We start from the raw sequence: 15792 nt of genomic DNA, 5'->3' as shown, positions 1-15792 counted from the left end.
GAGACGTCATCAGATGGGCACTGCTGGGGTTCTTTTACGGGAAGGTGGGAGTCCACAAGCAGAGGCCTTGCTCTGCGCTGGGCCAGGCTGCCCTCGGGCCTGAGGCTTCTCCCCAACCTGAGCCAGCCCACCTTCCTCCTCAGTCTGCAGCCCAGCAGGGCTGTCTTTCCCTCCAAAGAGTTCCCCAATTCAGGATTTTTTTTTATAGACAAGGCAGCATGACGGTTGCCCATTTCCTCCCCAGTCCTCCTTCCTGCCGGCCCCTGCTCCAGGCTCTGCCACAGGTGAGGGAGGGTGGTTTGCACAGAGCCTGAAGGAGAGGCTTCCACACAGGACCCCCCCGGAGAAGCTGCAGTCTCCTCCGAAGCCTTTGTTCCAGGATCCCCTCCCTGACAGAGTAGGATGCCCCTTGGAAAAGCTTTCCGGGTTGGAGCAGTCAGTATCAATTAGCTCCAGTCTGTGGTTAGCAGTGGAAAGCGGCCAGACTTGGGCTGAGGACACTGGGGGTTGGAGGACCCGGCTCACACTCACTGGCTGGGTGGCCGCGGGCAATGTATGTTCCCCACTGTGAACCTGGTGTCCTCTAAAAATGGGATGATGATAAGAGTAGTGGGCTGCAGGGTTGCAGTGGGCAGCCAAGGAGGGCAGGTGTGGGGTGAGACACTGTGAACCTCAGGTGCTGAAAAATGTGCTTGAGGGCTGGCAAAAGGCACCCCCAAACGTTGGGGAGACGCGTTCTCCATCTCTATTTCCCCACGCGGGAGCAGAGAGGGAGGCATGCGCCTCCCTGTCCTCCCTTGTACCTTTGGGGGTGCTGTGGAAGGGGCCCCGGTCACTCGCTTTGCAGGAGCCTGGGGCCCACTTGTTCTCATCTGCCCCATCTTCCTCGCTGTCTGACGAGCGCGAAGAGGCGTAGGAGCTGCTGTGTTCCTCCAGAGACAGCTCGCTGTCCGAGTCCGAGTCATTGCCTGAGAAGCCCAAAGGCCTGGCTCAGCAAGCAGGCTGACCAGTGCGTCCGGTCAGAGCCCTCTGGGCCAAGAAAAAGAGCGAAGACCCCCCCCCCCTCCTTGCCTGACTCATTTGTTCATTTAGTCACTCGCTTTCTCATTTATTAATTTCCTCATTCTTTGTCATCCACTCAAAAATTCGCTGACTTGTTAATTTACTCATTCATTCCCCTGTGTCATCCACATCAGCATAAGGCACCATCACTTAGTCAGTCGACAAGCACTGTAATGTCATCGGACTGGAAGCTCCTGGAGGGTAGGGACTGTTTTTGTGCATCCCCAGTGCTTAGCCCAGTGCCTGGCACAGAGTGGGTGCTTAATAAGCATTTCATCATTGATCCAACGCCTACTGTGCGTGAGTCACACAGTCAGGTCCTGCCCTCCAGGACTTCCACTCTGATGGGGAAACACGCAAACGCCGAAGCACCAGCAGGCGTGGACGACGCATGGAGAGAGTCAACGGAGAGATGCCCCGAGAACTGAGGAGGACGGGGGCAGGTCTCCTGAGATTGCAGGGCTCTGTCTGGGCCTGGAAGGTCCTTCGCTGACTCCCTTCCCGAGCTCCCTCATCAGCTCGGCCAGCCACTCCTTCACCTCCTCAGTGACCGGGTCACTCCATGTGGGCTGCCGGGTCGGGGAAATGCCCTTTTTGGGGGACCCGCATTTAGGATTTTAAAAATCGCTCATTCCTTTTGTTTCTCATTCATTCACTCAACCACTAACATATTCTTTCATCCTTCATCCATTAACTCAGTCACTTCGACATTCATTTGTTGATTTACTCAATGGCGGATCAGGCTGGCTGGGGCCAGCAGCTTGGAGGAGGCCCAAGAAGGAAGAAGACACAATCCCTGCCCTCAGGAAGCTTATGGTCTACTGGGGGCCAAGGCCAGGGAAACCAGTAGGAGAGCACGGGGGGGGGGGAGCGGCTGGGGAGATCCGTGAGGTCACTCCCACCCCACCGGGACAGCTGGGAAGGCTAAGGGGAGAGGGCATCTGGAGCTTGACCCTGAGAGATGGGCCGGCTAGCAGCAGGCGGATAGGGGTTGGGAGAGGGTAAGGTGGGATAGGAAACATTCCATGTGTCTGAAGGGAAGGGGAGAGAGGGAGGGGTACAGGAAGGGGCGGAGAGTCTCAGTGAAGGGGAATCGTGCACTAGCTTGGGAGAGAGATGGGAGGCAGGCTGTGGAGGAGGCTGCGAATGCCAGGTTAGCAAGGCTGCATTTTCCTGAAGAAAGGTTTCAGCAGACAGAGCCAGAGAACAAAGGATGCTTTTGGGGGCCCAGGCCCAGGGGCATGAAAACATGGGGGTGGGGAGTGGCTGGTTTGGCTGAAGCCGAGAAAGCCGGAAGGGGAACCAGGTGGAACAAGGCTAGAAAGGTCACGTGCCAGGCCCTGAACAATCTCCATTTCATCCCCAAGACCCCTGGGACCCCCAGAGCAGAGGAGTGATGGGGTCAGAGTAGGTCATTGTGGTAGGTGAGAGAGAGACAGGAGAGAGGAAGAGAAGGGGAGAGACGTAGGGAGGAGAGAGAAGAGACAGAGAGAGAAGAGAGAAGGTAAGGAGAGAAAGAGGAGGAAGGGGTGGATGAAGAAAAGCAGGGAGAGGAGAGAGGGGCAGAGAGGAAAGAGATACAGAGACACAGAGAGACAGAGTCAAAGAGATACTGAGACATGGAGACATGGAGAGAAACAGAGACAGACATAGAAACAAGAGACACGGAGAGAGACATAGAGGGAGACAGACACGCAGGGAGGAGTCTCGCCCACCCCCAAGCCTATGCCCCTGAGCTCCAGGGCCAGAGAAGCGCAGCCACCCCGCAGTGCCTAAGGCGCTCTCACCCCTGGTGTTTTTGCCGTTCCTCCTCCGGAAGAGGTGGGCATCGGGTTCGGGGTGGCCTCTTGCTTGGCCCGAGGACACACTGAGCTTCTTTGTCCCCTCCTCCCTGCAACAGCAGAGTGTTTCGGCTCAGGAGCCGCCGGGGAATGGGGTTGTGCGGCGGGGGGGCTTCCCTCCCTATACGGGGCTGACAGGCAGTATGGGGACACCGAGCATCCTGCTGGGCCCATCACCGTGCTCACCACCACTCCCATCTGGGCCCCCAGGCACCAGCAGAAGGGATTGGGAGGGAGCCCCCAGCTTGGCCCTTCCTGGCTGGGAGCCCCTGGGCCGGCTGCTCAGCCTCTCTGAGGCCGCCTCGTCTGCCAGGCCCCTGACAACACCTCTCCCTCGCTTCCTTCCAGCATCCCAGGCTCCTGGTGCCAGTGTAGACTCCCTCCTTCCCTCCCTCCTTCCCTCCCTCCTCATGTGATCAAGGACCCAGAGGCCTGGCTCTGGAGATGCCACAGAGGCCATCTGCTCCACCCTCCCCTCACTTTATGGAGGAGGAAACTGAGGCCCAGTGACTTGCCCAGGGTCACTCTGCCTTTTGTTCTTTCTCTCCACCCCAGGAAAATGTAAGCTCTTTGAGGGAAGAGGCTACGTTAGTTTTTATCTTTGTCACAACAGAGCTTGGCACACAGTAGGTGCTTAAAAAGTGATTGTTGGACTGTCTACGGTAGGTGGTGCAGGTATCGTCATTCTCGTTTTACTGCGAGGAAGCAGAGAGTGCCTGCCCAGGGTCATGCAGAGGCAGGCACCAGAGGCAGCAGCAGGCTCTGCTTCTGAAGGCATCATGACCACCCAGGGCCCTGGGGTCAGCCCTGGGGCAGAGGCACTGGCCGGCTTCCCCAGAGGTGTGGGTGCAGGGGAGAGGGCTCAGCCAAGGCGCCCAGGCTAGGGCTCAGGGGCCTGGCCAAGGTGCCTGGGCTAGGGCTTGGTCAAGGTGGCCAGGCTTGGGGCTCAGGGGCCCTGCCAAGGTGCCTGGGCTAGGGCTCGGTCAAGGCGCTTGGGCAGGGGCTGACCTGATGGCGCTGTCCAGCGAAGCCGTGGACTCTCCCAGCGCCGTGCGGTACATATTCGGCTCTTCGATGTAGGTGCTGTTGCAGTTCAGGGACCGCTGGGAAGGAGAAGCAGGCGGTGTTGGGGGTGGGGCCAAGGGGCAGCCGCCCGCCAGCCCAGTGTGGACGATGCTGCCCGTCCCAGGGCAGGGGCTGGGCCTTCCCTAAACAGAGGGGACCCTACTGCCTGCCAAGGACAGTGAACTCTCATCCTGGCATTCAAGGCCTCCTGCAGCATGATGCCCACTGGGAACTCTAAACAAACTGCTCTCCTCCCAGCCCCCAAAGCCAGCCTGGGCTTTAGTCCAACTTGTGGCTTCCAGAGCCCTCCTGGCCCCCAGGCTCCTCGCTCAGGGACGTCAGGGCTGGACAGAGCCCCCGTTCTGAGGCTGCTCCCTGCCGGCTGCGTGACCCTAGGCCAGTCACCTCCCATCTGGGGCTGAGACAAGGGGGTGTGAGACAGGACTTGGTGGGACCAGCCAGTGGCTTAAGGGGGGCAGAGGTTTATCCTTCAGTGGTCCAGGACGGCCCAGGGACTGGGGAGTCTGAGGAGCACCAGCTCATTTCTCAGACTCCTATTTTTCCGGTCCTGCCTGTGATGTCATTGGTGTTGGCAGCCCAGGAAACTCCCTCCCCCAAATCACCCCTGACTCAAGTCAGCTTTCTGGCCCTTCAGCATGCTGACTGAGGAAACTGAGGCACACAGAAAAGGCAGAAGGGGGCTAATGCACAGTCTCTGGGGTGCTCCTGCCATGTCCCCCCACCCCGCAGCTTCTCACCCTGGGGGCAACCTGAAGGAGCAGAGGCTGGGAGAACAGCCCTTGGGGGGGCAGGAGGGGGAAGCGGGGTGACTGGTGAGAAGCTGGGCCTTTGGGGGGGCCTCACTACAGGCTGGTGGCTGCGGAGGCATTGGCCTCTGAGAAGGAGGTCAGAGCCACCGCCCCCTTCCTTACGGTCAGCAGTGTGGCTCTGGTGGTCGTGGAGTCATCCGGGTGGGCCTTCTTCCCCATCAGAGTGACTTTCAGGTGCTTCTGGACTTCCTTGTTGACCACGCAGTGGAAGAAAAAGATGGCGAGCCCCTGGAGTGAGGGAGGGGTGTGGGAGGAGGTGTCAGGGGCCAGACTTGGCCACCCCCCAGGCGTCCAGTCCCCACAAGCCTGTAGGAGCCTCCCCTGGTGCCAAGGCCCTGCCCGGACTCCACCCTTGCAGGGGCACCAGCCCCAGAGCCTGCTTTCTCAAAGAAGCTCAGGTTTCTGAAAGCTGCTAGGGTCAGGGGAGAGGCTGCCGGGCAGTGCAGGAGAGTGAGTCCGGGGGTCCTCTGTGCAGAGGAGGGGCTCCGGAGGCTTTGGACAAAAGGCTGGGGAGACACAGGGCCCTGGAGCTGCCCTGCCCAGACGGGGGTATCCAAGAAAAGTGGCTTCAGTTTTACAGGGCCAAGGGGCTGGGAAAATGAGAGGTCTCAGAGGACGCCTGGCATTTCTTTGTGATGGCCCTCAAGCCGGCCTCTGGGGGCAGCTAATCTGATGCCTCTGACCATTCGTTGTCCTGCCCAGGACGTTATAATAATTATGATACCGCTTCTGTTGGCTTTGTCCTCTGGCGACGGGGGAGGCCCCAGAGAGCCATTGTGCCCGGGTAATCACACAGGTGGGAGGGAAATGCGATGCTTTAACCCAAAGCAGAAGACAGACCTGGGCTAATGGTGGTTTGTGGGAAGGGGCTTATGCTGGAATTCCTGAGAGGAGGTTCCCAAATCCCCAAGACTGTGCGGGCCAAGAGGAGGGCTTGCTGAATCTCAGGGAGCTGTCCCTCCCCCAGGACTGCTCAAGGAGGCCGTGCCTCAGGGGACTGGCAACGGGTCAGTGAGGGCCTCTCACCTGTAAGCAGCTGAATACCGCGAAGAGATAATGGAAGGCCATCACATCGCTGTTGACGGCCATCAGTCCCAGCAGCCACGTGGCGCTGACCAGCAGAAGCAGCAGGAAGGCTGTTCGGAGGCCAGAGCTGTGAAGGGAAGCCCAGGGCATTACCATCCAGTCCCAGAGACCCTGAGAGGAGTCACCCTGGGCCCCCCAGGGCAAGGTCGGTGCCTAGCTCTGTGGAACACAGGGACCTGCATACAGCTGATGCTAAATAAATGCTGGTCCATTTGAATGGAATGGCCAAGGAGAATGTGAGCTTCTCTGTTAAATCTGGGCAGGTGAGAAAAGCCTCCTTCCCAGACACACAAGGTCAGGACTCACAGCTGACTGCAGAAACGTTTTGTGTGGAAACTCAGGAGTGGGAGGTGGCCGTGGCTCTGGAGGGCTCACCTGGATTCCTGGGGAGTGTGTATTGCACAGACTTACGGGTGCAGAGACGTGAGAAGCCAGCTAATCCAAGCCCCTGATTTGAAAGAGGAGTGATCCCAGACCTGCAATGGGGCGGGGCCCGGTCCCTGGATGCCCACATTGCTCCCATGAGCAGGGAGTCTCAGGTGAGGTAGAGGCTGGCGAGGCCTGTCACTGGGCTCTGGCCTTCATCATCTGCCCTGGCCACCCCCAGGCATGGCCCCCCACCTTGGGACCCTGGCCCTGGACATCCGTCCTGCTCCCGCTCCCCAAGGACCACTGGGACACACAGCTGAACGTTCTCGTATGCACTGGCTCCCCCAGGCCCCTGTTAGAATGTGCATCCAGAGGACAGCAGCTTTCCATCTGGAGCCCCCGAGAAAGATAGCCAGGGTGCATGCCTCAGCGTTTCCAGTCTCATAACCACCCCCGGAAGGCCACCATTTTCATGGTATGCAACAGGCCTCGCTCTTCTGCCTTGTACCACTTCCCCAGGTTGGGGGGCGGGGGGATCTCCAAGCCCCAGAGGGTTTGAGGGTGTGGATGAGGGACTGATTGCCCCGTGAGAACACGTGGGTCTGTATGTCCCCCACGGAGCCCCAGGCAGCACCCCCACCCCCACCCCACCACATCTGTGTTCTCCAAGGCCGGCCCTCACGTCCACACCAGCTACGTACACGATCCCGCTTCGGTCATAGGCACGGTGCTTCCGTCGGCAGGACACTCTTGCGGACAGGACGAAGATGATGGTGTTGAGCTGGGCAGAAGGGACAAGGACGATCGTGAAAATCCTCTGGACCCGAGAGTCAGGGGTGGAGAGGGGCTTCGAGAGGGCAGCTCAAGGCCCGATGTGGGTCAGGTGCTGTGCTGGGGCTCTGACCTCCTCCGCCCCTGCACTCACTAGCTGTGTGACCACAGGCCAGACGCCCTAGCTCCATGGACCTCAGTTTTCTTATCTGCAAAGTGGGGCTAATATTCGGCCTTAATAATACAGACTCAGCACAGGTGGGACCCAAGAGCGCCCAGCAGGCCTCCCTCTGGGGTGAGGCTAGGTGGGGACCAGCCACCAGCCTCAGCTCCTGCCACGGAGGTTCTGAGATGTTCTGTAGGCCAGAATCCCCATTTTAGAGAGGAGCAAAGTGAGGCCCCGTGGCATGGGATCCTGGAGTTCATCCTCCTGATGCTGGCCTGGTGCCTGAGCCTGCCCAGAGTGGCCTCTCCTTTTCACAGCTCCTGTGGAGCAGGGAGGACCATCTGCCCCACTTTACAGGTAATTTAAGTAGAGTACTCTGTGGCTGTCAATGGAGATGTGTTACTGAGTTCTCTTGACTCTCCTCACAGACAGGCCCACTCTCTGCCTAGCCCCGTCCTGTCAAGGTCAAGGGTAAGCACGCCTGGAGCTGGCCTGAAGGCCCCCACCCCTTAGTTCCAGGGCCTTCCCCGGTTAATCATCTCCTATTTATCTGGTATGGAGCTCACGCCGTGGAATCTGTCTGCACCGTGTCTGCCTATTGGACTGAGAGCTTCTCAAGGGCAGGAACCGGCTTTGGCCTCTTTGTATCTTCAGCACTTAGGGCAGTGCCCGGCACACAGTAGGTGCTCGGTAAATGTTGACTGACTGATGAAGGACAGAGGAAAAATGCCAAAGGCAGCCGGGCCCGGCCCTGGTACTCACAACGACCACGATGCCGATGGGGCCGGCAAAGCTCCAGATGAGGGTGTCATGGACAGACAGCCAGCAGAAGTCAGGGTTCCCGTAGCCTTGGGGGTCCAGACCCACAGCGAGCCCTGCACCATGAAACAGAAATATCAGGAGGATGGAGGGAGCCGGAGAGGGAACACGCACAAAGGGGGAAGGTGCCCATTGCCTGATGAGCTCTGACTTCCTGGGGCGTCCTGGGTCACTGGGGAGGGCGAATGAAAAGGGCTTAATTTGGAAGAACAATGAATAACAGATGGAACTTTTCAGCAGATGCTCAGTCTTGGTAGAAACCTGAGGTGGGTCTAAAATGGGCAGCTTCTGTCCCAGTTAGTACAGTCATCCTCGGCCATCAGCGCTGGGGTGTGGCAGCCTGGGAGAGTCACGAAGGACGTATCCAGGGGGGTGTCTCTCTTTCAGGTCTCATCCTGCAGCAGGGCGGGGGGCGGATGCTCAACAGGAAAGGCTTGGAGGGGACCCTGGTGTCTGAGGACCTCTCCCGGGCCACATCAATCCCTACGTCCACGGACCAGGTCACAGACCAGTGGGCACTGATGTACTCAGGAGCACTAGAAGCCTTGTGAGAGCTCAGGGAGTTTGGGGCAAAGGGGAAACTGAGGCTGAGAGAGGGGAAAGGGCTTGCTCAGGGTCATATCACTAATAAAGTCTGAGGCAGGATTCAAACTCAGGTCATCCTGACTCCAGGTCTGAAGTAAAGATGGGGAGTCTGTCATAAGGGAGACAGAGAGCTGGATCCATTTCACAGAGAGGTAAACTAAGGCCCTGAGAGGGGCAGAGACCAGGTGAACAGCTAAGGCGGCATCAGGAACCAGGCCTCCCAACTCCAGAGTGGCATGGGATGGACATGTTCCATCGCCTCCGGGCTCACGGATGGGCTCGCCCAAGCCTGGGACACCAGAAGAGACCCAGCACTAGCCCGGAAGCGGTGAGAGTTCCAGGAATATTCTCGGGGGGGCAGGGGGAGACCCCACCAGCTTGACAGAAGGTTGGGCCCCCTCCCAGCTCTGAAACCCCAGAGGGGCCCTGACCTGTGACGATGGCCGGGATGCCCCAGCCCAGGACGTAGTAGAACCTCATGTGTCCGGAGTCGATGTTCCGGACCTCAGTCAGCATGCGGTACACGTGCAGGCCCTCCACGAACAGCCAGGCGAACGTGCTCATGTAGAAGTAGTGAAGGAGGATGGCGATGACTGTGCACGTGAACTGGAGGGTGGACGCCGGACACAGCGTGGTTAGCGAGGCCCCGCCCACTGCAGCAGCTTCCTGGGGTCTGCCCCCCTCCCCCGCCCAGCCAGCTGTCAGGTGCTACAGGGCTCCAAAAGCCTCCGCGGTTCCCACTGGCCTCTACACTAGACCATGCCAAAATGCCTGTGCTTGGCATCGAAGCCCTGCACCACCCCTCCAGGGCGATGGTGCCCCTTCCAGACCTCATCCATCCTACGTGGCAGGGAAAGGGCTCTCCTGTGCCCTGTCGTTGCCATTCCGCTTCCAGCCTTGGCATGGACTGCCCCCAGGCCAGGGACGCTCACCCTTCTTCCCTCCACCTCCTGGGACCCCTACCTCTCTGCAAGCGCCGCTTTCACACCCTCCCCCACCCAATTATTTTGGTTTTGGCAGCTTTTGGATGAGCAGGGACGACTCCCCCCTCCTTTGTATCCCAGCCCCCGGTGCGGAGCCCAGCACGTAGTACGCCCTTAACAAATGCTCACTGACCGACTATATTAACTTATCCATGAACAGGATGGATTCTTTCTCCCCCTGCCCCCCAGAACGGAAGCTACTTGAAGGGGACAACGACTTTTTCTGCCGATTCTAATAATAACACTCACAACATGATGCACATAACAATGACAATCACAATAGTGGCGTTTGGCGAAGGTTTGCAAAGTGGTTCACGCACCGCATCTTAACTGATCTTCACAACAACCCATTTCAGAGATGAGGAAACTGAGGCTCTGAGGGCTGGTTGCTTTGCAGGGTCGCCTCCTCGGGTCCAAGGCGGGGCTGGACCACCCTGGGCACGACACCAAGGCGGTGGGAAGGCTTCCCTTCACACTTCATCCTGCTATCTAACGCCCATTTTTCTTCCAGCCATGACTGGGAGTGGGTGCGAGTCTCCTGTCCATTTGGCAGAGGGGGCGCCTCTGGCTGCAGCACTGAGCTATGGAGGAACGTCTTTCTCTTGGATCCCCGTTCTGGTGTTTTTGGGGGCCTGGGGCTACACGTTCTTCCCTGGGCCACTCACGGGGGTTCAGGCAGATAAAACGGAAGAAAGAGTGCAGCATTTGGAGCTAAAGAGCCAAGTTTGAGAGACGCAGCCAGGCCAGTGAGACGCTGCTGGCCTTGAATTCTAGCAAGATCCTATGGAAGGCTCTTTGTGGATTGCCGAGCTGGGACTGGGGGGTCCTTGTGGGGGCCGCTTGGCTGGGCACCGTGGGACCAGACGGCCTCTGGGGCCCCCTCCTGCTCCAGATCCCCAACCACAAAGTCACAAGTAGGGGTCTTCTCCTTCACACCCACCCAGCCCTCAGCCCTGGGCATGGTGCCTCTTCCAGGAAACACAGACAGAAATAGGTTCATAAATCATTCGAGGCATCCAGCAATCCGGGGGTGGGGGGTGGGGAGGGGACCAGGAGCCTCTCCCTGAAACATGATGGTTAGATTACAGAAACTCATAAAAAGCGGGCCCTGGGCCAAGCACCAGCTTCGGGGTGGGGGGTGGGGGGGAGCCACATTCCTTGGCTCGATGTTCACTGGTGCATGACCGGCGGGGGTAGTTTCCCCGGCAGGTGAGCACATGAGTGACAGCCTCCCAGCCCAGGAAGGGGCCGCCTCCCATGCGGGGACCGAGCTCGGCCAGCTCTCCCAGGAGAGAAGGCAGCAGAGCAAACCATGGAGAAAACGGCCAGGGTGGCAAGGCCAGGAGACGAGGAGGTCAGCAGACAGCTGGGTGCTGTGGCCGGAGCGTGGCATGGGCCCAGAATGCTAACCCCCACAGCGTCCTGGGGCGGGAAGGGAGCGGGGTCATTGCGACCCCCGGTCCCCCTACGGCATCATTCCGCTGCTTCCTGAAGCCTCCTGACCAGCCCCGTCATCGTGGGTCAGGGAGTGGGGTCACTGAGGGGTGCCGTCTGCCACGGGATCATAGCCCCTGCTGCGGTCCTCGAGGAAACCCCAGGGACAGCCAAGCTTCCTGGGTGTGATGCGCCGGGCATACAGTGGGTACTTAATAGCTGTTCGGTGGCTGAGCAGATCCTTGTCGCTTGCAGGCCTCACAGGAGCTGCTGTGGCTGACAAAGGCCGTACCCTGGTGGCCCCAGAGGGTCACTTGCAACCCACAGTGAGGATGGCCGGGAGCGGGTGCAGAGGACGAGGGACTTCGTGGCTTAGCAGCAGCTGCTCTAGCCTCTTAGGAGGGCAAGATCTGGGAGAAGACTGTTTTTTGTTGGTGGTTTAAGAAAAATGATTCAGTTGATAAGAAAATGAATTGAGAGGCATCTCAGGGGACACACACAGGTGAGGATTTGAATCTCCCTCCCTAACTGAACAGCATGGGGCAAGTCACTTCACCCCGAGCCTCAGTTTTCTCATCTGTGAAACGGGCAGAAAACACCACTGTACTTGAAATCCGGGGCTGTTGCGCTTCAGCAGCCTCGATGCCTCCTGCACCGAGCCTCTACTCATCTCTTCCCACGAGGCAGGTGCCAGGGATCTTGGCAGAAACGACATGACAGAAGGCGCTTTGCCAACATCAGGGCATTCTCCAAGCTCCCCGGGGCTCTCCTGCCTTCTGTCCTGTGCCTCCTTCTTAGGCTCTCTGCTCGATCCTTCATACGAGATGCCCCCAAGGCTCTGTCCTGGGCCTTTTCTCTTCTCCCTCTCTCCCGGCCTCGCCACCTCCCTTGGAGTCAACTCTCAGCTAAACATATGGTTTCCAGACCCACAGATCTGGCCCTCACCTCTCGCTGGAGCTCCAGTCTCTCGTCCCCTGCTGCCTTTTGGACATCTCGAAATTCGAGGCATCTCAAGGTGTCCACATTCATTGTCTTGTCCCCCAAACTTCTTCTGAAGCTCCCTGTTCCCAAGGAGGCCACCGCCACGCTCCATCCTCCACGGTCGGCCCTCCATCACCTCCTCGCCCCCAAGCTAATGGGTGGTCTCCTGTGGTTTGTGATTTCTCCCTTCCAGACACTTCCTGCCTCTCTCCCGGCCCCAGTTGGCCCCAATTCGGGGCTCACCACCTCTCTCAGGGTCCAGAGGGGTCTCGCTGTCTCCTGTCTCCATGTCTGATCTTCTGCTTAATGAGCTCCGCTGGTGTGCCTCCAGGACCTCGTGGAAGGTCCCCCGTGGGCCTTTCAGACTCTTCAACAGCCGGCCCTCCCTCCACACACTCCCGGCCCACCTGTCTTCCTCGCACCCAAGACCTCATCTCCGGTCTCCTCGCCTTTGCCCCCCTGCCTGGAATGGTCTTCCTCTTCACCTCTGCCTCCTGGCTTTCTCCAAGACTCAGCAGCTGCTGGTTCCTCCCCACAGATTGCACCCCATCTGCTCTGTCTGTGTCTTGGGCACTCCCAGGGAGTTACACGGGTCTCCCCACTCGAGGGGAGCTCAGCCAGGGCTGGGATGGTGTTTTTGCTTTTGTGTGCACACCCAGTTCTTAACCTGGGATGCAGTAAGTGCTTAAGAAATCCTTGCTGTCCCCCTTTGGAATCTCCAGCTCCTTCCAGGGCTCATGTCCTAGACAAAGCCTGCCCTGATCCTCCATGGTCACTGCCCCCCCATTCATCTGCATGTTTTTTACTGACAGGCTGCCCACCCCAAAAGAAGGTAAGCCCTTCGAGGGTAGGGCCTTTGTGGTCTTTTGATCTTTGCCCCAGTGCCTAGCACAGTGCCGGGCACATGGAAGCTGCTTACTAACAGTTTGCCAAACTGAGCAGCCATTCCCTGGAGTCAGGGATGGTCCAGCTGCAGGGCTTGGCACAGTGCCCAGTATACAGAGGAGCTTCATAAGTGAGCCTGAGTTTGTGCTGTCTCAGATGCAGCCCCGGGCAGGTGGAGGCTGGACCACATGACCCACCCAAAGTAGAGATTCTGGGACAGAGTTGGGCAGATGCTGGTGCCCAGTTGTGCATACAGCAAGTGCTCAAAACATGCTTGTCGTAGGGGACTGAACAGACAGGTCGAGCAGCTGGCCCTGATCCTGACTAAAGGGGAAGGAGAGGCAGCCCGCTGCTTGGCGCTGCCACCACCCTCCGACGTGGCTCCGGCCTGGGGGGCCTGGGGGTGTGGTTACCGGGTTTTCTGTCTGGTCAATCCCAATCACAAAGACCAGCTGGGAGGCAAAGAGGGCCACGATCAGATTGCGGTGGATGCCGTGGAGGTTGGCGCGGAGCGTCCGCAGCAGGAGCAGCAGGATGAAGGCCATGAGCAACGCCGCCAGGGAGATGGAGACGCTGGTGTAGGTGACGATCTTGAGGGGGAGGACCTCGCCGTGCTGTAGGACCAGGAGGGTGGACCGTTAGAGGAGGAGAAGCAGAGGCGCCCCGGGGACCCCGCGGCAGGGCCCCAGAGAGCAGCCCCCAGGAACACTGGCAGAACGTGCAAAGCCTCACAACCCAGGAAGCAGGCACTACAGAGGTGACTGTCCCCATTATACAGAAGAGGAAACTGAGGCTGAGACAGCAGAAGGGCTAGCCTATGGTCACACAGGTAGTAAATGTCAGAGGCAGCATTTGAACCCAGGTCTTCCTGCCCTCTCTCCATCACAGAATGCTGTCTCTCATGGATCATTATGCCCATTTTACAGCTAAGTATACTGAGGCTGGGATGGGAAGAATGAGCTGAGATGAGATGGCTGGGGATAGACTCCAGGGCTGGTAGTGACAGCCGGCCACATGAGGTCACACTTTCCTCTCTGCCTTCTGAGCCACTCCCTGCAGTCAGTTGGCACGTTCCTCCGGCCAGGGCCTAGAAAGAAGGCACCGCACATTCCTAGCCCAGGTGAAACATAAACCAGCCATTGTTCCGGGGCCCTCCAGGAGGGACCTGGGGCTTGGGGCTCATCGGCCCCTCCCCCCTACACATACACCTTTGTTCAAAAACCAGAACAGGACTGTCTCTCAGGCCAGTTAAGCCCTGTGCTGAGCCTGCTCCCTGAGAATCTTAGCTCTGGACCCTGGGCCCTGCTGGACCCCCTATCCTGGAGGGGCAAGTCGGAAGCCCACCCGCCCCTCCCTCCCACCCCCATTTGTCAAAAGCTGTTAGGAGATAATATGTGGCTTTTGTGTGTGTACAGAGAGGTGAGCTCAGGAAAGAATACACTGGTCCTTTATAATTGATGTTCTAAGACCCCTCCCAGCTCTGCCATCCCCTGTCCTGAGCCAGGGTTTTTAAAGGTGTCTGTGCCATGGACCCCTCTTTGCTGATATGGTGAAGCTTGGAGACCCTTTTAAAGAATATTTTTAGGGGCAGCTAGGTGGCTCAGTGGATAGGGGCCCTGGATTCAGGAGGACCTGAGTTCAAATCCGGCCTCAGACATATAACACTTACTAGCTGTGTGACCCTGGGCCAGTCACTTAACCCCATTGCCTAGCAAATTAAAAAAAAAAAAAGAATATTTTTAAATGCATAAAATCCATATGATTCAAAGGAAACCAATTCTATTCAGCCAGGAGCCCTAGTCAGAGAGCCTGGCCCTGAGGCCCCTCCACCCTGAGAGCGGATGGCGGCTCACCTCGCGCTTGGAGATGTCCATCAGCACGGCCAGGCTGCTGGCGTGGATGCACTGGCAGGTGATGTGACTGCTGTTTCTGGAGACCAGCTCACAGCCTTTGGCCGACCAGCCTCCTGCGCCCCGGCTCCTGTGGCAGAGAGGGTCGTCCGTAAGCCCCTGCCCTCCTGGGCCCCAGAGTGCCCCCCCATGCCCTAGAGCCCACCCCTAGGTACCAAGGGGCTCCTAGGCCTTGGAAGAGGCAGGGCCGGCAGCTCTGAGGCTCCCGGGAGGCTCCCTCCGCCTGCCCTGCTGCTAGCTCTCTCCGCTTTTGTGACCCCCAAGCACCCCAGCATGGCTTCCTCATTCATCAGTTCAGGACTTTGGTTGCCAGAGATGCCCTCCTTTCAGAGACCAGAGGGTTAGGGCAGGGTGCCAGGGCTCCAGAGCCCCAACCTGGGGCTGGAAACACGGGCAATACAGTCGCCTCCCACCAAGGCTTCCTGGGGTATTTCTGTCCACCCCGTCCTGGGGGTTTGAGAACTAGGAACTCTGGGAAGGAGGGCAGCCCCGCCAGTGACCTCTGCTGTCCTTCAGCACTGGGCCAGCCGTGTGCCCGCCCCCCCCCCCCCCCCCCCCCCCCCCCCGTCCTGCGGGGCCAGGGTTTTAATCTGGGCCGGGGGCTTGGTTCTCAGTAGGCAGTAGAGTCTGTGCAGAGGTGAGGCCTCACTCACAGCTCCTTGCCTCATTCTTTAGGAGGACAGAGGGGCTGCTGCTTAAAAGTCCTTTCTTCAAAGTCAGGGCTGGTTAAGAAAGGACAATAAAAGATTCCGGTCGGGCACACCTTTCATTACTGGGGCACCTTTCATCCGAGGATCCCCAAGCATTTTATGAGCCCTGCTCAGAAACAAGTCCGCCCCCTTCTTTCCATTTTGCAGATGGAAAGTCAGACCTCAAAGCAACGAAGAAACTTGTCCAAAGCCGGAAAGAGCCCACATTCTCCTCGACTCTGGGAAAATGGTTCCTCCTCCCCCTCCACCCTCAGTTTACTCATCTATAAAATGGGATGTGAAAGTTAATAAGGGT

The 15792-nt window shown here is 58.5% G+C and overlaps 1 protein-coding gene across 1 annotated transcript in view; it reads right to left on the bottom strand.

The window, feature by feature from the left end:
* Positions 1–15792, bottom strand: part of CELSR1 (cadherin EGF LAG seven-pass G-type receptor 1) — a 155116-nt gene that overhangs the window by 2458 nt on the left and 136866 nt on the right. Inside the window, 10 exon segments of the mRNA XM_020977381.2 lie at positions 804–968; positions 2850–2953; positions 3912–4006; positions 4901–5026; positions 5825–5951; positions 6955–7034; positions 7953–8065; positions 9026–9200; positions 13291–13491; positions 14731–14857. Of these exon segments, the coding sequence (XP_020833040.1) occupies positions 804–968; positions 2850–2953; positions 3912–4006; positions 4901–5026; positions 5825–5951; positions 6955–7034; positions 7953–8065; positions 9026–9200; positions 13291–13491; positions 14731–14857 (1313 nt within the window).

This window comes from Phascolarctos cinereus, unplaced genomic scaffold (assembly GCF_003287225.1).
Source record: "Phascolarctos cinereus isolate Bilbo 61053 unplaced genomic scaffold, phaCin_HiC Scaffold_1;HRSCAF=81, whole genome shotgun sequence".
Classification (NCBI taxonomy): Eukaryota; Metazoa; Chordata; class Mammalia; order Diprotodontia; family Phascolarctidae; genus Phascolarctos; species Phascolarctos cinereus.
Note: the sequence above shows the minus strand (reverse complement) of the source record. Positions and strands in the feature narration are given on the sequence as shown.